Here is a 22,260-nt window from a genome sequence, read left to right as displayed (position 1 = left end):
TGTGTTCCCTCTCTCGCTGGCTGTCTCTCTCTCTCTGTCAAATAAATAAATAAAATCTTAAAAAAAAAATATATATATATATATCTATTGATTATCTTTCTGATTCTCACTGACTCAATCACAGTGCCTTTTACATAGCAGGTACTCATAAAGTGATGAAGTAATAAATGAATAATTTAAAGAGTGATTTCACTTTTTTTGCGAATGACATTTAAATTTTTGGTATCCTAGTTATTTCCTTATATTAAAACTATTGCTATTTCTTGGCAAATATTAATTACTGATAGAGGCTAAGACCATGGCTTGTTATAAAAGAAAAGCTAAACTGTGATAAAGAATTTTTCTGTAGATAATCCATAAATTATACAAATCATATGTAGGTAACCAAAAGTTGAATATATAGTACGATTACACTATGTAAAATAAAATCAACAGACAAAAAGATTGGGAAAAAATATGCTGTATTATTAACTGTAGTTGCCTTGAATGATGAATATATTGCTGGGCTTATGTTTGTAGAATCTGGAATGGGGGATAGCTATATTTCTAGCAGATTTTTCATGCCTACTACTTCAAATCATTATGTAAGCTCTGTGAGCCACCCACAACATATTTCAAGTGACATGGTGAAATAACACCTTTCCTTGTTATCTTTCTCTAAAGCATGTTTTCCTTCTCAAGTAAATTAAATTATTCCTGTTACAGGTTTTCAGGTAAGTGTGTTTTACATAAATTTCTCCCCACTTGTACCATTTTTTTGGGTCACACTGAATTCTACTCCAGTTCTCCAGGGTATCAGATATCTGACCTAATTTTGCATCTTTAGTATGTCTAGGCATTTCCACAAGTCTTTGTCCAAATGTCTATTGCCTATAATAATTACAAGGAAGTATCCATTGCCATGATTGCAATTCAAAGTTGTAATTACCATAAATAAACAATGAAGCCAATAAAATTCAAATTTCAGTAGAGTCTAGCTGTAAATGTGTCAGGTTTCTATTTTTTTTCATTCATCAACACAAAGTGCTCAATATTAAAACATTCAAAAATGTAAGTTTGTGGGGTACCTGGCTGGCTCAGTCGGAGTAACTATGACTCTTGATCTCAGAGTCGTGAGTTCAAGCACCATATTTGGTGCGGAGTTTATTTAAAAATAAACAAACAAACTTTAAAAAAAATGTAAGTTTGTTTTCACTTTTAAGGCTGGATGCAATGCAGACATATCTTCAAATCTATTTCTCTATGTACACTCTTCCACATACAAATATATATACTTAGTATATATGCTATACTTAATACATATGCAAAAACATACAGTGTCAAGCAAATAGGTACTATTTTATGGAGTATTTGAACCGAATGCTTGAAAGCTGAGTTCCAAGAAACTCACAGTAGGGCTCAAAAAGGCACAGATTTCACCACTTAGAGAGCACAGCTAAATGTTGGTGAACTAATTCTCCTGCCAGTCATCACTTACAATGGAACCAGGAAGGGAAGTGAAATTCAAATCAATTGTTCCCCCTGTCCTTCCTTCTCCTCTTCCCCCCACCAATTTCTACACCCAACGAAAGCACCATCCTGAGATCAAGAATCCCATGCTCTTCCAACTGAGCCAGCCAGGTGCCGCTCAGTTATTTTTTTCTTGAAAAGATATTTTGTGAGAGAAAATGATGAAACAAATGATAAATTTTTGAGTTATACAAATTATACTGGATAGGTTATTTTTAAAAAATCAACTGGATGGGACGCCTGGCTGGTTCAGTCAGTAGAACATGCAACTCTTGATCTCAGGGTTATGAGTTCAAGCCCCACACTTGAGGGTAGGGCTCACTAAAAACAAAAGAAAAGAAGAAAATCAACTGGAATTAGCATATTATTTCCTCATCCTCACCTTTGCAAAGATCAATCATGTTTCTCAATCCTTTGAGAGTTTTTAAGCTTTTTTGAGGCCTGGGAAGGCAACAGCAAACTACAGGGATGATCTGGTGGCAGAGATCCAGAGACCAGGGGCATGTTCTGAAGTCAGTAGGGGAAGAATCAGGCAAACCCCATGCCTGAAGCTACCTTGGAACCTCAGAGCCCAAAAGACAGTAGCTGGGACCAGGCTGTATAACAGCACTGGGAAGTCTTCAAAGCAATGGCAAATACGGAACTGCCAAAGACAAAGTGCCAGCCCTAACCCCTGGTTTCTGAGACATAGGAACTCAGAATTTCTGTGAGATCCCATGGAGGGGAAGAAGGAGCCTCAAGTAACTGAGGTTGATTAACCCCCCCCCCCCCCGCCGCCAACAATGCAAAGCAGATTAAATGTGATCTAGGAAAAGCAGGGTCTGTGACTTTTTGTATTCGACTGTATAGTACCCATTAAGTATGGTTTTTAAGCTCTCAGTAAAGAAGATTGAAATAAAGTAGGAATACTAACCTCTCTAAGAGCATTTCCAACAACATCTAGTAGTATTTTCCATTCCTGGGGTGTAGTAGTCAGTAAATCTTTGATTTATTCTTTCAGATCAAGAATAGATTCTAAAGGACACAAGACATATTTTTTTCCTCCATATTGTGTGATTTATCTTAATATTGATTTTAGCATACCTTCATTGAATGAATAAATATGAGCAGAAACACCTGGTTTTTCAGGCCCTTATTATATAAATTAAACAAAAATATACAAAAACAGGTTAAAGAAAAGTATGCATTAAATGAAGAAAAAGAAACGTTGTGTACGGACTTCTCCTTAAAGTCTCCTTACAGGGTGGCTGCAATGGGGGCTGAGTTCACAAAGGGATTTGGCTCATTTGGGTCTTCCTTCCCTCCACGGCATTTTCTCCTTCTTTATGATCATCTCTTTATAGGGGTCCTAAGGTTGAGAGCTCCTAAGCAGGCCCTCTGGGCTTTAGCTATCATGATGACAATGAATTCTCTTGTACATTTTTTCCTAAATGGGACTTTCATTCTTAGGTTTTTATCTGTTTTGTTGATGGCCTGTATCTCCATTAAGCCTATTTCTGAGTTTTTCTTATTGTCTCTATATTTGACACTAAAGGCATCAGAAGATCTCATGGAATAAGAATAACTCTTGATTTGGTACACACAGGCTGAACAGACTCTGTGCAGCTATTCATCCCCAAACCAAAGGACTTGCTTTAAACCAACAAGTTTTTGAAAGCAGAGAAAGTATTTTCAGTCACCTGTGAAGAGAATTGATAGTGTTATTTGCATAATCTTTGTCAATAAAGCTGAGAACCAAAGCTCTTCTTTGACCTCTCTTTCTTTCTCTTCCTCTTCTGTAGAAAAGAGCTGTCAGCCCTTCCTCACTGCCTCCGTTTCCTCACCTCAACCATCTCCAATTAGACACTACCCAATTAGTCCACTAAACTTCTCTTACTGTTCTTGCTAAGTCACAGTGATTTCCAAATTGTTAAGTTCAGTAAACATTTCCAGTTCTCATATGGTCTCAGTATTGACCTGCTTGTCCATTCCCTCCTCCTTCAAACCCTCTCTCCCTTTGGCTCTGTGGCACCACACTGACCTGAAGCTTCTTCAAGTCTCTCTCAAATTCCCCCTCTTTTAGGAGATCATTAAATGCTGGAATTCCTCAAAGCTCTGAAAGAAGTCCTTTTTCCAGATAACACAAATCTAGATGATCATATCCACTACCATGGTTTAATTACCACTTATGTGCTGATGACACCCAAAGCCATCTTTAGCCCCGAGTTTTCTTCTGAACTCAAGATCATGTATCCAACTGTCTGCTGGCCATTGTCAAGGACTGTAAATTGTTCGAGATTTTACCCTACTTCTAAGATAGCTAGTTAGCCTGCCAGTTTTAGAGGTGCTGACCAAAGACATGAGACTCCTAGGTCAGAAAAAAAAAGGCCTTAATACTCATAGCAGAGGCAGCCTAAGCTTCAGGCTTGCATCTGTTTCCTTGCCCCTCAAAATCCCCTGGGAGTGACAGACAGAAGGGCCCTGAAGTATGCTATGCTATGCATGCAATGGGTTTGTGTCCCTACTGAGGAGCTCTGAATTTAGCAGATCCCCACTTTTTTTTTTTAAGATTTAATTTATTTATTTGAGAGGGAGTTTGAGTGTGAGCAGGGGGAGGGGCAGAAGGGTTGGGAGAGGGAGAGAGAGAATCTCAAGCAGACTCCATGCTGAGCACAGTACCCAACACAGGGCTCAATCTCAAGACCCTGAGATCACGACCTGAGCTGAAACCAAGAGTCAGAAGCTTAACTGACTGAGCCACCCAGAAGCCCCCAGGAGATCCCAACCTTTAAAAGTTACTGATAGCAAACCGATCCAACCTTGGCCATGGAGGGAAACATCTTTATTACCCTAGACAGTAAATATATCAGCTCTCTGACCTTGAGGGAGACATTATCTTAGTCTTCTAAGGCTGTTTGTTATACAAATATCCTTGAAAACGTAATTCAGAAAAAGTTGCCCCAAGACTTCAAAAATCCATAAAGAACTGTCTCCCAAATGATACGTTTCTCTATTTCTTTAACATCTATCCTACCTAAGGCCTGGTATAAAATAGGCGCTTCATAAAAATTTGTAGACTAATATGACTACGTATTTCTATTAAAGGGTGGACATGTTGAACCAATAGGTTTCCTTTTGTTTAGGAAATTATTATTTTTTTGAAGTAAGCTCCATGCCCAACATAGGGTTTGACCTCACAATCCTGAGATCAAGAGCCACACGCTGTACCAACTGAGTCAGCCAGGCACCCCATATTTATGGAACTATTTTGTTTTCAAATACATGCTTTCAGTAGTTTGTACATTGTGTAAAACAAGAAAGAAATAGAAATTCCATACCCCAAAATTGATTTATTATATTTCTTTCCAGACCACATCACCTGTTTCACCTCGTATGGTGGTGAATGGAACCCAGTGCTGAAGTTGGAGACTTAGGTCTTATCTTCAATTCCTCCTTTTTCCTTCGACTCACTCTTCCAGATGCACACATTCACTCCCTCACTAAGTCACACAGAATGGACAGCACATGAAATATAGGATGTCATATTCAACTCTATTTTTCAGTCCCAGTCTGTCTATTCTTTGGCTTAGGCAGTTTGGGGGGGGGAAGTACAGTAGGGTGTCTGGATTACTGCAGACATGTACTAATGAGATCATCTAAGAAGAGGTGAGAACTAAGAACAGAATGCTATGGAAAACCTACGCTAAAGGAGTATAGTCAAAGGTGTGAAGCACCACAGAGAGATCAAATGAGAAAATGATTGCAAAACGCCAAAGAATTCAAGAATAAGGTCCCACCAGCAAGAATTCCAGTGCAAGGTAGAGAGATGACACTGGGAAGTAACAGATGACGAGTCTGTGTAAGGTGGGGTGAACTGATGTTCTCATCTAACAAAGGCAAGAACTATTGTTTATAACTAATGGAACAAAAGAGAGTTAAGTGTGATGCTTACATCTATAGAGGTTGATCAAAGAAAGAACTGAGAACAGCGATGTAACTTTCTTCGAGGGGAATATACATAGAATTAAATCTTCGTCTTTTACACTGGGAAGTCAAAGGAAATGTCTAAATTTGTTCACTCCTTAAATAGCAATAAGAACATATTTACAAAAATGGAGGTAACCAAAAGAAGAACGAATCACAAAAACAGTTTTAACTAGGGGCCCGTGGACTGCAGAACTCATATGAAAAAAGATGGGGTGTGAGGGAAACTAGTGCTTTTCTTCATAAACTCATTTGTGCATTGGTTTCTTTATCTGTAAAATGGAGACAATACTATCGGCCTTACAGATTGTTGTCAGGATTAACTTGGATAACACATGGAAAGGGCTAAAAACAGCACTAGGCACACAGTAAGCGTTCAATTTATGCAACCATTTTTTAAGCCTTTGGTTATATTAGTTTGATAAAGAAATTAAGAAGCTGAGGAATTAGAGATGCTGAATGTGAATTGCTTTCTCTAGACTCTAGCTAAAGTGGGAGATGAGATAAAGGAGCTGTGGTTCCACTTTGTTTTAAGATTAGAGACTATCAGATTTGCTTATAGATGGAAGACCAGGGGATGCCTGGGTGGCTCAGTCGGTAGAGCATCCCACTCTTGATCTCAGGGTGGTGAGTTTAAGCCCCACATTGGGTGTGGAGCCTACTTTAAATAGATAGATAGATAGACAGACAGATAGAAGGCTAGGAACTANAAAAAAAAAAAAAAAAAAAAAAAAAAAAAGATGAAGATACAAGAGATAAGAGCTAACTGACAGGGACCCTGAGATTTTTGTCTAGAGAGGGCAAGCCCGAGTCCTGAGGACAAAATCCACAGGGCTATGAGATTATGAGATTAGGGGCTATGTTTTATTCATCTTTCTGACTTTAGGGCTTTGCATAATGGTGGGGTGAGAAGAGTATTTCACCATACATTCTTCTTGAATCTTCTTGAATTTTACATAGATGTTCAAGTACCACCTATGAAATAAAGAGTAAGCCTTAAAATATCTAGCAAAGTACTGTACACAAATGGGCTTTGTATAGAATCCTCTAATTTACGTTTCTCATTCCCTGAATGAGAATTCTTTTTTTTTAGCATGTGGATTTTGATTCTATCTCTATTTTCCCCAATATCTATTTTGTGTGGTTTTCCAGGTTATGAAACTTTCAAAAGTTTCCCCAGATTTGTTTCTTTAGTGCAGTACAAGAAGACTCAGCAGCTTTCATACAAGAATTATTCTTGTTATATTCTTGTACTCACAAGATCCTGCCATACGGATATTTTATTGAATCAAGTTGACAAAATTAGATAACAGGATAATAATCTCAAATGGAATATTGAGTATAATAAAATTATAATTTAATATTATTTCCTAAAATTCTTTAAGTATCAGAAAAACATTTTGAAAAATAATATCCTTCAAAATTTAATAAAGGGAAAAGTTTACCAACTGCCGGACAGCAATCATATATTTAGGTTATGATTTTGATATTATAAGGAATTTCAAAAGTTTCAAATCAACAAACTCTCACCTCAAAAACTGGAAAAAGAAGAGCAAGAATAAGGTCAAAACAAGCAGAAGGAAGGAAATAATGAAAAGCAGAAATCAATAAAATTGAAAAGAGAAAAAATCAATGAAACAAAAAACTGGTTCTTTGAGAGCTTTACACATATAAATTTGACAACTTAGATGAAATGGATCAATTCCTCAAAAGAACATGAACTATCACTATTCACCCAATAAGAAATAGAGCATTTGACTAGCTTTGTAACTATTAAGGAAATTGATTCATAATTTAAAATCTGCCTCTGAAAAACTCCAGGCCCAAATAATTTCACTGAAGAATTTCACCAAATGTTTAAAATAGAATTAACATCAATTATACACAATCCCTTCCAAAAATTAGAAGAAAAAGGAACACTTACCAAATAATTTTATAAAGCCAGTATTACCTTAATTACTGAAACCAGACAAAGTGCAAAAAAGTGGCACCTGGCTGGCTCAGTCGGTAGAGCATGCAACTCTTAATCTCAGAGTCGAGATTTTGAGTCCCACATTGGGCATAAAGTTTACTTAAAAAAAAAAAAAAGACAAAGTGTAAAAGAGAAAACTACAGGGGCGCCTGGGTGGTGCAGTCGTTAAGCGTCTGCCTTCGGCTCAGGGCGTGATCCCGGTGCTCTGGGATCGAGCCCCACATCAGGCTCCTCTGCTAGGAGCCTGCTTCTTCCTCTCCCAGGAGCCTGCTTCTTCCTCTCCCACTCCCCCTGTTGTGTTCCCTCTCTCGCTGGCTGTCTCTCTCTCTGTCAAATAAATAAATAAAATCTTAAAAAAAAAAAAAAAGAGAAAACTACAGCGGTGCCTAGGTGGCTCAGTCAGTTAAGTGTCTGCTTTTGGCTCAGGTCATGATCTCGGGGTCCTGGGATTGAGCCCTGTGTCAGGCTCCTAGCTCAACGGGGAGCCTGCTTCTCCCTCTCCCAAAGCCCCTCCCCCTCCACCCCTCTTATGGTCTCTTTCTCTCAAATAAATCAATAATAAAATAAAATAATTTTCACCAATAAACCTGATGTTCAGAAAATACTATTGGAAAATCTAAATATGGCTGTAATGATATCAACACACTGGACATACAGTGACTGGTGAAAGTTGCCATTCTCTTTGCTTCCTTAGAGCATTAACCCTTTAAAAAAACTGACTTGTGGCACCTGAGTGGCTCAGTGAGTTAAGCATCCGACTCTTGATTTTGGCTCAGGTCATGGTCTTGAGGTTTTGGGATTGAGCCCGGAGTGGGGCTCCATGCTCAGCCCAGAGTCAGCTTAAGATTCTCTCCCCCTTCCTCTGCCCCTTCCTCACCTTGAACTCTTTCTCCCTCTTAAACAAGCAAAAAAAAAACAACAAAAAACAAAAAACCTGACTTAAAAATATGTATAATATTTTACTGTTGAAGGAAATATAAAATAAAAAATGAAAAATGATAAATAGTAATATAAAAATGACTGTGTAAATACTATATTCATTTATTTTTATTTTTTAAAAAGATTTTATTTATTTATTTGAGAGTGAGAGAGAAAGAGCAAGAGCATGAATGGGGGAGGGGCAAAGGGAGAGGGAGAAGCAAAGGGAGATGCAGGCTCCCCACTGCGCAGGGAACCTGATGCAGGGCTCAATCCCAGGACCCTGGGATCATGACCCAAGCCAGAGGCAGACTCTTAACTGATTGATCCACCCAGGTGCCCCAATACTGTATTTATTTAAAATATGTAAAGCTTTAGGTGGTTAGTTTTATTAAAGTTCTTAATTTAAATATCTTAGATTAATAGGAAAATACACGTCTTTTGATTAGATACATAATTGACATCAACCAGAAGTTCTGACTAAAGATGTCAAAAACCATCTCTCCATGCTGTTACATGTGCATTTGGTTCGTTGTAATTTCTACATTATTACTTTTCATAAATACAGCCGAGTTTAGCCATTTTTTACTAATAGACGTTAGGGCTTGTTTTCCACAGTATAGTAATGTTGCAAAGAATATTATTATGGGGCCCCTGGGTGGCTCAGTTAACTGTCTGCCTTCAGCTCAGGTCATGATCCCAGGGTCCCAGGATCAAGCCCCATGCTGGGCTCCCTGCTCAGCAGCGGAGTCTGCTTCTCCCTCTGCCCCTGCTCGTGTGCTCTCTCTCTCTCATTCACTCACTCTCTCTCTCAAATAAATAAACAAAATCTTTAAAAATAATATTATTATATATACTTTTCCTTGTGGGCAAGAGTTTCTATAGAGTTTATAAGAAGTAAAATTCCCAGGGGCCCCAGGGTGGCTCAGTCAGTTAAGCATCCAACTCATGGATTGTGAACTCGAGCCCCAAGTTTAGCCCTGAGTCAAGCCCCCAGTAGGGCTTCCCGCTTAGTGGGGAGTTTGCTTGAAAATTCTTTCTTGCTGCCCCTCCCCAAACACATGCACAAGCTCTTTCTCTCAAATAAAAAAATAAATCTCTAAAAAAAGAAAGAAGTAAAAATCTCAACTGTAAGATGTGTATTTTCTTTTTTTCTTTAAATTTTTTCCTATGAATCTATGAAACACAAAAAGGATACCATATGATGCCTATGTGTAATTTAAAGAATAATACTTAAAGTCATACCAGTGTATCTACCACTCTGCTTAATAATGTTTGGGTTATAAGGAAAATCATTTAAAAATTTTTTAAAAAGATTTTATTTATTTGAGAGAGAGAGAGAGAGTATGAGCAGGGAGACGGAGAGGGAGAAGCAGATTTCTCTGCTGAATAGGGAGCCCAATGTGGGACCCTGGGATCATGACCTGAGCCAAAGGCAGATGCTTAATCGACTGAACCACCCAGGCACCCCCATTTTTAAGATTTTAAAATCATATTTAAAAATTTTTTAAACAATTTTTTAAATTAAAAAAAATTTTTAAATTTAGAATTAATAACAGTGAAGCATTTGTGATTCATATCCATAGCAGTATATACTGGGAAATTTATATTTATATAATTTTTGAGGAAACAAGAGAAGTAAAAAATAATCAGTAAGCATTCAACTCAAGAAGCAGAAAAAGCACAACCAAACAACTTAAAAAAAAAAAATCAGGGACAAAAATCACTGAAAGGAATTCTAAAAATAATAAAGAAGATTAACAAACTTAAACCCAGTTTTTGGAAAAGATTAATGTGGCACATCAAGAAAAAGAGAAAAGATACAAATAAACGAAATATTTCCCCCAGGAAAGTCAGAGAAACACTAAACAGTAAGTACTTTTCTCTTAAAACTAAAAATAAATAAATAAATAAATCTTTAAGGGGCACCTGGCTGGCTCAGTCAGTGCAGCATGAGACTCTTGATCTCAGGGTCGTGAGTTCAAGCCCCACGCTGGGTGTAGAGCTTACGTTAAAAAAAATCTGTAAGATCAAAACAGAATGCAAGCATAACACTAAGTTTCTCATAAGATGAAGCTTCATAGTAGACTGGTGCCCCTTCCCTGTGAGAGAAGATTTCATTAAATATGGATTAGTGGTTAGCGGTTTCCTCTAAGAAACTGTGTAATTGTTAGAAAAACAACAACGACAATAACATTCAACTGACTGTGACACTCCAATGACAAACCTTTTTCTGAGGCCTTTATTTATGGTAAGAAATATTTTAAAAATAATTTTTTAGGGGCACCTGGCTGGCACAGTTAGTAGAGCATGCAACTCTTTATCTCAGGGTGGTGAGTTCAAACCCAATGTTGGATGTGGAACCTACTTAAAACAACAACAACAACAACAACAACAACAACAACAACAATAATAATTTTCTACATCAATCAGGTGTGGAAGAACATGATAATAATAATGATAATATGGGGCGTCTGGGTGGCTTAGTCAGTTGAGCGTCTGCATTTGACTTGGGTCATGATCCCAGGGGCCTGGCACTGGGCCCCACAACTCAATCCCAGAGAGCCCACTTCTCCCTTTCCCTCTGCCTCCTGCTCCCCCTGCTTGTGCTCTCTCTGCCAAATAAATTAATAAATTCTTTAAAAAATAATAATGATGATGATAATGTGATGATGATAGATCCACTTTTCTAATTCACTTTGATCTGGTAACTTTCTCCTTTGTGTAATATCTTTCTTTTACTTTGAAAAATATCAGTGACCTCATTGAATCACTATATAATATAACACTGTATGTTCACTACACTGGAATTAAAAACAGTAAAAATTAATATCAATGACCTCAACTTTTGGACATCTTGTGTGCCTGCTATTGTTTCCTTCCTTTTTTGGCCATGCTTGCTTCTGATTAATTTCTAATTCTTTCATCATATCTGTCCCTATGCCCCAAAGAATAACAAGACCTTAGCTGAGAAAGAGGCAGGGAATCATGGACCATAGGCCCTTGCTCCAAAAGAAAGTTACTATCTTCATCTTGTAAAAGAAACAATTAGGACTCAATCAAGTTAGGACACAGAATTACCTCCTTCTTTGTGTAATGCCTCTCCCATTATACCATCCTTATTTTTTTAATACAAAGCTTCTCATAGGTTAAGAAGTGCTTGAAAGCACAGACACTCAAAAAGGAGATGAAAACATCCGTAATTGCAGAACCCTTGGACAAACAACCCAAATATCTTGACAAATCCCTCTGGATCCATTCCAGAAAGATTTAAAAAAAATACATCTAAAAGGCAAAATATTAAAAGGACATTAGAAGACTTTCATTCATGATATCGGTAAGGATTTCACAAACAACCATAATTAAAAGGGAAAAGGTTAATAAATTGGTCTACATTTAAACTAAACTTCCGTTTATCAAAGGATACCATAAAGAAAGAAAAAAATACAAGCCACAGAGTGGGAAACATCGTTAACAACTCATAACCATCACAGTACTGGTGTCAAACTACATAAAGAACTCCTATAAATTAATAATTGGAAGCCAAAGGCAAGCACTTCATGAAAAACAAAATTTGAATGGCTAAATATAAAAAGTTGACTAAACTCAGTGATCAAGGAAATACAAATTAAAGCTACCATGAGATACTATTACACAACCACCAAATTAAAAAGTCTGACCACCCCCAAAAAAAGTGTCCCAAGAAATAATAATAAAAAAATTAAAAAGATATTTTTAAAGCAGGCTCTACACCCAGCGTGGGACTTGAACTCATGATCCTGAGATCAAGAGTTGCATGCTGTATGGACTGAACCAGCCAGGCACAATAAAAGAGACACACACACACACAAAAGTCTGACAATACCAAATTTTATTGAGAATGTAGGGCAATGGAAACACTCTTACAGTGATGGGTGGCTGTAAATTGGTTTGATATGACCAAGTGGTAGTTAAATGGGTTTTTAATTATTTGTTAAATTGGGCATATAAGTTTTATGCATTTTACTGTTTATTTGTTATATTTCATAAATTTTTTAAAGATTTATTTATTTATTTTAGAGAGAGAGAGCACGAGAGAGAGCAAGAGCGGTAAGGGGCAGAGGGACAGGGAAAGAGAGAAACTTTAGCAGACTGCATACTGAGCATGGAGCACAAAGTGCAACTTGATCTCCTGACTCTGAGATCTTGACCTGAGCCAAAACCACAAGTCGGAGGCTTAACCAACTGTACCAACCAGGGTACCCTTATAATTTTTTTAATTAAAAATGTGTTAAATAAATCTTTACTTTGACCTAAATGGAAACCCTTACTTTGACCTAAATTTCTTTTTAAAGATTTATTTATTTGAGAGAGAGAGAGAGTGAGCAGGGAGGGGTAAGGGGCAGAGGAAGAGGGAGAGAGAGAATCTCAAGCTGACTCTGTGCTGAGTGAGGAGCCTGATTCAGGACTGGAACCTGTGACCCTGAGATCATAATCTAAGCTGGACGTTTAATCAACTGAGCCACCCAGATGCCCCTGACCTAAAATTTTAAAAATGTTTGGTTCATAAAATATATTTTAAAGGGGAAACAAGATGCTTATTCCTGCTAAAATATTAATATTATCAAGAATTTTTTTTTTAATTTGTAGACCTGCTACGGCTTGATGGGAAAAACTTTATAGAGATCCAAATACTTTGAAATCAAGAGTCTTTAGGTGCATTAAACTTTTGGAAAAAAATTACTTGACAAAGGATTTTCCCTTCTTCCTAAGAAGGATTATCCAAAAACATACCAAAAATTACATAAAATTATAAGATATAAAATATGTTATATAAAATTATATGTAAGATATATAAAATATATCTTTAAAATTGCTGTTGAATGTAAGTATACTGGTGATGGGAGTGGACATCTGAAAGTTCTGAAAGCGTAGTTTGATGATTATTGGAATTTAAATCTCAGGTATGAGAAAATGTAGTGTTAAATAACTCCTGGACTAGATCAGTACTGATTCTTGTTCCAGATTTTCACTGCCAACCAGTGATGCCTTGGAGTTCTTTCCACACATAAAATGCCATGATACTTCTCCAAATACATTTGATGTTTTCTGAAGGAATATAATAGATCATTACCCACTGGAAGCCACATGAAGCACCTTTAATAATGCATTGCTTTTAGAAATTCTCACTTGCATGTTTTGAAACTGGACCAAAAAAATATATGGCCTCATGGTAGGAAAACAATTGTATTTACCCATACAAAATGTTGAAAGTAATGCCAAATTTAGAGGGTCTAGGATAGCAGAGATTGCTTTCTGTATTTGAAGCTTAATTAAAAAACTGTAATTTATTTCAACAACAATTTCTTTCTTGGCAGTATGAACCATGTATCTGGTAAAGTAAAAAGGAACTGCATGTTTTAGTAATCAAGATGGCTGGAAAATAGAATAGTGTACATGGTAGTTTCCATTCAAAGGAAAGTCAAATGGAAAGAAATATGATTGTTTTAGTATCTACTGTTTAACCATAGATTTTTGAGTAGGAAGCAGTATTTCAGAGTGTATATTCAGTACTTCCAACATATGAAAAATTCTGATTCCTTATGCTTCATTCATAATATATATGTGGTAGAGATTGTGATTGTCTTTGTGGTTTTTCATATTCATCTTTATTTTATAATACACACGTGAGATTTTTGGGTCAGAGAGAGAAGATTATTACTTATATAATAATAATGGTGCTGGTTCCCCTTGCTTCAATTCCTATCCCTGGAGAGAGCGACGAGAAAGCTACATACAAAAGGGTCTGTACTGTAAGTGAGGAAACGAATCTAGGCATTTTTGTAGGAAAGAAAGGCAGCTGTCCTCCTCCTCTTCTACGAGTAGGGAGAAAAAAATGCTTTGCTCCTTGAAGACAAGATGTGAAGAATCCTTGTTCTCTCTCTAACTCTTTTATAATGTAAATAAATCTCTCCAGGGGCCAGAGAAGCCCATATCTCCAGCTTTATAGCTTAGAGACATCTCCAGAGTCCCAGGCCTCACCCCAAGCTGAAAGGAAAACACACATCTCCAAAGTTAGGTGTATCTTTTGAGTTCTAATTATCTCTGCAGTTGTAAATTATCTCTATAGTTTGCTTTTAATCCAAGATCTCAAGGTTCCAAAAACTTACTGAGAAACCCCTAACTGTGCAGAAACACAAAAATATTTTCTTAACACCTCACAGGGTTCCAGAATTAATTCTTCCTTCTGCCTGGGCAACATGGCTGCCCTGCTAAGAATCTCATTTCCCAATTGTCAGATAGATGTGGCCTTGTGGCAAATTCTTTCAGTTATCCTCTAGCTGAGAATGAATTGATTCCATCTTTATTCCTAAGGGATATTTTCACTGGGTAAATAATTCTAGGTTCACATTTTTTTCAGTTCTTGAAAAATGCCATTTCTTTCTGGCTACCATGGTTTCTTTTTTCTTTCTTTCTTTTTTTTTAAGATTTTTTTTAAAAAATTTATTTATTTGAGAGAGAGAGCATGAGCAGGGTGAGGGGCAGAGGGAGGAGCAGACTGTCCACTGACCAGAGAGCCCAATGTGGGACTCAATCCCAAGACTCCAGAATCATGACAGGAGCTGAAGGCAGATTCTTAACCGACTGAGCCACGCAGGCGCCTCTGGCCCCCATGGTTTCTGATGAGAAATTCATTGTCATTTGGATAATTGTTTTCTTATGTCTAATGAGTTTTTTCTAACTATTTTCAAGATTTTTACTTTGTCTTTAGGTTTCAGAAAAAAATTTTTTTTTAAAGATTTTATTGACTTATTTGAAAGACAGCCAGTGAGAGAGGGAACACAAGCAGGGGGAGTGGGAGTGGGAGAGGAAGAAGCAGGCTCCCAGCAGAGGAGCCTGATGTGGGACTCGATCCCAGAACCCTGGGATCACACCCTGAGCCAAAGGCAGACGCTTAACGACTGCGCCATCCAGGCACCCCCAGAAATTTTTTTTTTAAGATTTTATTTATTTGAGGGCGCCTGGGTGGCTCAGTTGTTAAGCGTCTGCCTTCAGCTCCGGGTGTGATCCTGGAGTCCTGGGATCAAGCCCCACATCAGGCTCCTCCGCTGGGAGCCTGCTTCTTCCTCTCCCACTCCCCCTGCCTGTGTTCTCTTTCTTGCTGGCTGTCCCTCTCTGTCAAATAAATAAATAAAATCTTTAAAAAAAAAAAGAAAGATTTTATTTATTTGACACAGAGAGAGAGTACAACTAGGGGGAGCAGCAGGCAAAGGGAGAGGGAGATGCAGGCTCCCCACTGAGCAGGGAGCCCAATGTGGGGCTCGATCCCAGGACCCTGGGATCATGACCTGGTTCGAAAGCCGATGCTTAAGTGATTGAGCCACCCAGGTGCTCCAGGTTTTGGAAACTTGATTTGAGTGCCTCAAACTTATTTGAGTTTATACATCTAGAGTTCAGTCAGTTTCTTGAATCTGTATCTGTATGCCTTTCACTAAATTTGGAGAATTTTCAGTCATATGAATACTTTCTCAGGCTACATTCTACCCCTTTGGGGTATCTCTGATGACACCAATGTTAGATCTTTTGTTACTATTTCACATGTTCTTGAGAGTTATTTTTTTCCAGCCTATTTTCTCTATTGTTCAGAATGGGTAATTTCTGTTGTTTTATCCTCAATTTCATGGATTTTTTCCTCTGACATCAACATTCTACTTTTGAGCACACCCAGTGAGTTTATTTTACAACTATTTCCATTTGTTTATTCTTTATATTTTCTATTTATTTGCTAAGACTTTCTATTTTTTTCCTTTGTTTCAAATGTGTTTGTAATTGTTCAGTGACACGTTTATGACGACAGCTTTAAAATCCTTATCTGATAATTCTAACATCTATGTCATCCCATTGTTGGCATCTGTGGCCTTTTCTCATTCAAGTTGAGATTTTACTGGTTCTTGGTATGGTGTATGATTTTCTATATATCCTGGATATTTTATCATTGTGTTATGAGACCCTGGATCTTATTAAATCTTCTGTTTTTGCAGGCCTTCTCTGATGCTGTGCCAGCAGGAAAAGGGTATAAGTATCTAGGTGGCCCATAAGGCCTCTAAGACATTACAGTCCACTGGAGGAGAGGGTCAGGGAGGATCACCTTGTTACCATCAGGTGGGTGGGACTTCAGAGTTCCCACTCTGCTTCTTCTGTACCATCCCAGATGAAAGGGGGAGGAGTGCCTCATTACCACCAGGCAGAGGTGAAAATCTAGGCTTGCCGCTCAGCATTTGCTGGTGGGGGTGAGGGTGGAAGGCATGGCATTTTCCATGCAATTTGGCTAGAGTTGTCCCCTTCCTGTCCTTTTCCTGTCTATCTCTTTCCTCATCCTTTGCCAAGGGAGAGCAAGGGAGGGGACCATTATTTTGTCTAAGTGCATTGACATTTCTGGGTTGTGGGCTCCTTAACACTCAATGGAGGATATGTGAGACAAAAAGAAAACCCAGGGAACTCAACACCACACTGTTCCTTAAGGCCCAGGGTCTCTGGATAGTCCATCTCATTCTCTCCTCAGGGTCTTTGTATGCTCATTTTGTACATAACATCCAGGGTCTTTAACATACTTAATGGGAGGAATAGGAAGAAATGCATCTGCTGTATTTTTTCTGGAATCAGAAGTCCAATTCCCTTAATAGAAGACACTGCTTTTTCCCTTGGGTAACTATTGCCCCCATCTGGAGGAAAGGGAGGAATTTTGCCAACACAGGACAAAATCTAGATATACATCTCTTCTTCTAAACCAGCTGAAGTGTCCTTCCCCAAGGGCCTCTGCTGGTTGGTATGCCCACTGTTCACCAGAGGAGAAAGGGAGGAATATTATGAAAAACAGTGGTAAGGAATGGGGATATTTATGAGAAGAGAAAAACTGCCCTGGGTGGTTTATCAGCATTTTTTTTTTTTTTACTTCTTTATGTCACTACTTCCCTCACTTCAGTAGATAATAGGAAAAGGAAGAGCGCCTGGGTGGCTCAGTCGTTAACTGTCTGCCTTCGACTTGTGTCATGATCCCAGGTTTGGGGATCGAGCCCCACATCAGCCTCCTCCTTGCTCAGCAAGGCATCTGCTTCTCCCTCTGCCCCTGCTGGTTCTCTCTCTCTCAAATAAATGAATAAAATCTTAAAAAGAAATAGGAAAAGGAAACACGCATTTAAAACGTGAGTTTTAAAGGTTCACTCACAATTAAGTGTTATATACTTTTCCTCCCAGAAATCCCCTTATGCAGTAAATGGTTAAAGGAAAAAAAACTTTTCGTTGTTCCTTCTAGTTTATTTAGATCTTTATTAATTGGACCTGTAACTTCTCCCTCTTGGCTACAGCGTCATAGGATCTCTAATAACTACAAAAAAACAAGCAAATTGCATGACAGGTTATGAAGTTGATGTTGACAGCTAAGGGTCATAAAACACCAAACTTACGTAACTACCGACGTAATGAGTAACATAAGTGTTAATCTTCTTGTTCTGTAGCTTGCTCTTGGATGAACCAATAGATCTGTCATAGGTTTGATGATTGAATATGCCTGGAGTTGATGTATTACAGTTTTTGAAGAATTGCCTTTTCTTCTACTTTTGGTATTTTCCAAACTAGGCTGCTGGCTGGTCTCTTTTTTTCCACAAGCTCTCCTCTTGCAATATGAGTATTGAAGCGGTTATTAAATGCTTTCTTACTAGAAGCATCCAGGCCTCTGTAGAATTTGGTTTTTTTCTGAAACGTACCCTCTCTTTCTTGCATTTTTGGCTTATGCTCTGCTTCCGATAGCGTCTGTTTTTTCTTGTCCTGTTCTGAGATTATCTGAATTGGCTTCTCTTGCAGAGTTCCCTCTTTCTGATCATGGAGTTCCTTGAGAAGCTCTATTATCTGCTGTAAGATTTGACATTCATTTTCCAGCAAAGCTGCAATCAAGTGCAATGAATACGTGTCACGTTCCAGTTTCTTCACTTGTTCCTCCAGTTCATGCTTAACTGACACCTCGTGATTTGGTTGAGTTTGGAATTGTTCTCCATTTTCTGTAAGAGTTTCTTGTATATCCTTCTGAGATTTCTGATAGGATCTTATCAGTTCACTGAGCTCAGTGTGTTGCACATTCCAGTGTTCTGCTTCCTGCAGTAACTGCTCCATGTTGTTCCTAAGTTTGATGTTTTCTTCTTGAACAGGAGGGACTCTGTAGTTTGCTTTTTCCTTACTTAGTTGAGTTTCCTTAAGGGCTCTATTTTCTTCTGAACAATTTACCGAATCCCTTCTAAAAACAGGTACTGTGTCTCTGAAGTTCTGGTTTTCTGATATCATCTCCTCATTTTTTGCATTCTGTTCTTTCTCTAGGTCTGAACTACCAAGCAGGTTGTTCAATAACACTTTATTTATCTTCTCAAGTTTTCTGATTTTGTCTTTAAGTTGTGAAACATCCTCAGAAATACTGGTTTCCTCAAAAGAATTGTTTGCTTCTGTAATCTTCTCTTCACAACTTGCCACGTTTTTAATAGTATCTTTAATTTCTTTTAAGAGAGTTTCAAACTTCTGTGTGGTCTGCTGTTGAGCCGCTTGATGGCCACTATTGTTTAGGGAAGGGAAAGAACCCCAGGAGACGGGGGGAAGTGATCCAATTTCAAATAAGGCAATGATAATCTTAGGGTCCAAAGACTCTTGATTGAGACCAGGAGTAGGCTTAAAAGTTTTGCAGAGGGTGGACACTTCCATCTCAGCTGAGTTAGCAGGGCTGGTGATTAGAGCACGTGGCAAGCAGGAACACCTTAGAGATTCCAGGAAGAAAAGGTGGTGGTCTTCTGTGCATATGGGTAGAGAATGTGGAACTAAGCAGAAGTCAGAGACCAGAGTTAAGGTCTGAAAGCAAGGAGATGATGTTTAGGTGGAAGGTGACATCTCAGTCGACCTAGGGGGGGAGGGAGGGTGAGAAAGGGGACCGGGCCCTAGGGCTCCATCTCTTCTCCTCCTCCAAGCTTCTGGTGTTTATTCCTAACCCTAGCAACCAGGTCTTTATTCTGTCACCTCACTCTTATAGCCTATCTCCAGCTTCTGTTTCTTTTTGTCACAATAGAAGCCTCTTAAACCCCTGCCCAGTGACTCGGGGCTCCAAACCAACCTTGAGTGACTCCTGCTTTTCACCCCAGAAAGATTTTATGCCAGTCCTTTCCTTCCCTACTTTTCTAGATTTTTATTCAATTTATTCTATTTGGTGACTTCCCTACGTCATCTCCACTACTTACAACCCCCAACTCAAAGGCAGTATGTTCTTTTTACCACCCAAGTGCACGGTGTGAGAAATCCTCCCTGGACTTTCCATAGCGGTTGGAACTTTATTGCTCCCATTCTAGGAGACATGTTGCCATGAAAGAAAGTTGTCCTTACAAAATAGAACCCAAAAAGTGCTTCATGTTTTTGTGAGTATAGAGAAATAATGTCAGAAATCGCTCCATTCAAAAATATTTCACTGCAGTAAAAAGAGAATATCCGAATGCTTCTTTAACACAATTACAAACTGGGACTTTTCTTGGCTTCACATACAGGCATCCCTTAAGACGGGCATATAAACTCGCTTCTGATTTATTTACAGGTGCTATAAAATTTTAATCAACACTTTTCACAAGAATTTCCTAAAAATAGTATAGTTAATCTAAAGCATTTGAAACAACTAAATCCTATTGTGGACTATGTCTTTTTAGCCTTAGGAGTCAAGACCTTGAGAATATTAAATTCAAAGAAAACATTCCTTAAGGGGCGCCTGGGTGGCACAGCGGTTGGGCGTCTGCCTTCGGCTCAGGGCGTGATCCCGGCGTTGTGGGATCGAGCCCCACATCAGGCTCTTCCACTATGAGCCTGCTTCTTCCTCTCCCACTCCCCCTGCTTGTGTTCCCTCTCTCGCTGGCTGTCTCTATCTCTGTCAAATTAATAAATAAAAAATCTTTAAAAAAACAAACAAACAAACATTCCTTAAGTGAGACTTTTTCTCAGCCTTTGAAATCTTGTTAGCTAGCACTTCAATAACTACAAGTTTGCTTCCAATTTTAAGAGAAAACTCATACTCTAGTAGGTTTTGGGGGGGGGTTGCCATAAAGAAAAGAAATGTATGCTTTTGTGTTCTTTCATAACTATCAACTCACTCTGCCTTTAATTTCCCTGAGCCTCATGCTCAGTCTTCCAGCCAGCAGGGCTCGGAGCCCTTGCATCCCGGCCGTCCACAGATGGAACAGCGCTGGTCTTTTTGTTCTACTTGAAGAAGGAGTACCTTCTCTAATTCGTACAATGATACCATACAGGCTAGCAATTACCCTTATGCTTTCGTTCTGTGTCTTAAGTTCCAACTTTTGTTGCTATTTCCGCTTTGACTCAGACCATCATTTAAGATAATGTTTTAACCTTCAAAACAAGGGAAGGTTGTTTTTTTTCCTGATTTGGTAATTAACTTCTAGCTTTATTGCATTGTAATCAGAAAATAAAATATTTCTACCTTTTGGAATCGGTATTTTCTCTTTAGCCTTATTATCAGTGTTCATTTGTGTTTCGTGGCTACTTGAAAATAAATGTATTTTCATTATTGTGTTTGTGGCTTTTGAGGCTTTTGGACATAAATCTGATATTACCTTTGTTTTTAATTTTTATGGAAACCAGTTTAAAGATGGCTTGTTCAAGATACCAAGATAATTTTTTTTCACCAAAAGAGGATTTAAATATTTCCTTCCTTTCAAGTATAATGAATTTCAAATAATGTTTCTGTTAATTTTACTGAAATTTGAGTTTACTACAGATGCTGAAAGATATCTGGAGTGGGACACCTGGGTGGCTCAGTTGGTTAAGCGTCTGTGTTCGGTTCAGGTCATGATCCCAGGGTCCTGGGATTCAGCCCCCCCAAGCCCTAGGGCTCCTTATTCAGTGGGGAGCCTGCTTTTCCCTCTCCCTCTGCCCCCAGCTTGTGCTCTCTCTCTCTCCCTCCCTCTCCCCCTTCTCTCTGACAAATAAATAAATAAAATCTCAAAAATATATATATCTGGAGTGGTTATCTTTTTTTTTTGGACCTATATTCTCAGTGGGTAACTATGAAAATTAAACAGATTTAGATTGTCTTACAACTGCTGTCCACTAAGTTCCCAATAGCTTAATGACTTATAAAAAAGAAATGCTGAAATGAGTCAGAGAAAGGCAAATACCATATGATTTCACTTATATGTGGAATTTAAGAAACAAAACAAATGAGCAAGGGGAAAAAAAAATAAGAGAGAGAGAAAGACAAGCCAAGAAACAGACTCTTAACTATAGAGAACAAACTAATTATTACCAGAGGGGAGGTGAGTGGGGACATGGGTGACACAGGGTATGGGGATTAAAGAGTACGCTTGCTGTGATGAGCACTGGGTGTTGTATGGAATGTTGAATCACTATATTGTACCCCTGAAACTAATATTACATGTATGTCAACTCCACTGGAATTAAAATAAAAATAAAACATTTTTTAAAATGCAAAGAACTGTTCCTAAAATATTAGAAGAAAACTTGTATAGAATTTTCTCTCTCTTTAAAACCAGTTTGCCTTGGGGCACCTGGATGGCTCAGTCAGTTAAGTGTCTGCCTTCGGCTCAGGTCACAGTCCCAGGGTCCTGGGAATGGGGTCCTCAGATCGAGTTCCAAATCAGGATCTCCCAGGCCTCTCTCTCTCTCATGAATAAGTAAATAAAATCTTTAAAAAAAATGGTTACAATGATCAATTAAAAAAATAAAACCATATCACAGTATACATGATGTCAATCCTTGGTCACTTCATTAAGTGGTGTCTGCTGGATTCATCCACGGTAAAGTGGACTCTTTCCCTTTGTAGTTAACAAACATCACAGAGAGATAGTTTGACACGATGAAGTATTCTT

The 22,260-nt window shown here is 38.3% G+C and overlaps 1 protein-coding gene and 1 long non-coding RNA gene across 2 annotated transcripts in view; one reads left to right on the top strand and one right to left on the bottom strand.

Moving 5' to 3' along the window:
- The window catches only part of LOC117801524, a 31,213-nt gene extending 26,183 nt beyond the window's left edge, over positions 1-5,030 (top strand). The window contains exon 3 of the long non-coding RNA XR_004624116.1: positions 4,858-5,030. This is a non-coding gene — a long non-coding RNA (uncharacterized LOC117801524). The remainder of the gene's footprint in view (positions 1-4,857) is intronic.
- A 12,849-nt stretch (positions 5,031-17,879) lies between these two features.
- SPZ1 (spermatogenic leucine zipper 1) lies at positions 17,880-19,119 on the bottom strand. Its single transcript, XM_011221013.3, has one exon. It carries the CDS (start codon positions 19,082-19,084, stop codon positions 17,924-17,926), a length of 1,161 nt encoding a protein of 386 aa, XP_011219315.1. The 5' UTR covers positions 19,085-19,119; the 3' UTR covers positions 17,880-17,923.
- Positions 19,120-22,260: the final 3,141 nt, after the last annotated feature.

This window comes from Ailuropoda melanoleuca, chromosome 3 (genome assembly GCF_002007445.2).
Source record: "Ailuropoda melanoleuca isolate Jingjing chromosome 3, ASM200744v2, whole genome shotgun sequence".
Classification (NCBI taxonomy): domain Eukaryota; kingdom Metazoa; phylum Chordata; class Mammalia; order Carnivora; family Ursidae; genus Ailuropoda; species Ailuropoda melanoleuca.
Note: the sequence above shows the minus strand (reverse complement) of the source record. Positions and strands in the feature narration are given on the sequence as shown.

What these genes read in the sequence shown, in the direction of transcription:
- SPZ1 (XM_011221013.3), bottom strand. Translation starts at nt 19,084, where the DNA reads ATGGAAGTGTCCACCCTCTGCAAAACTTTTAAGCCTACTCCTGGTCTC.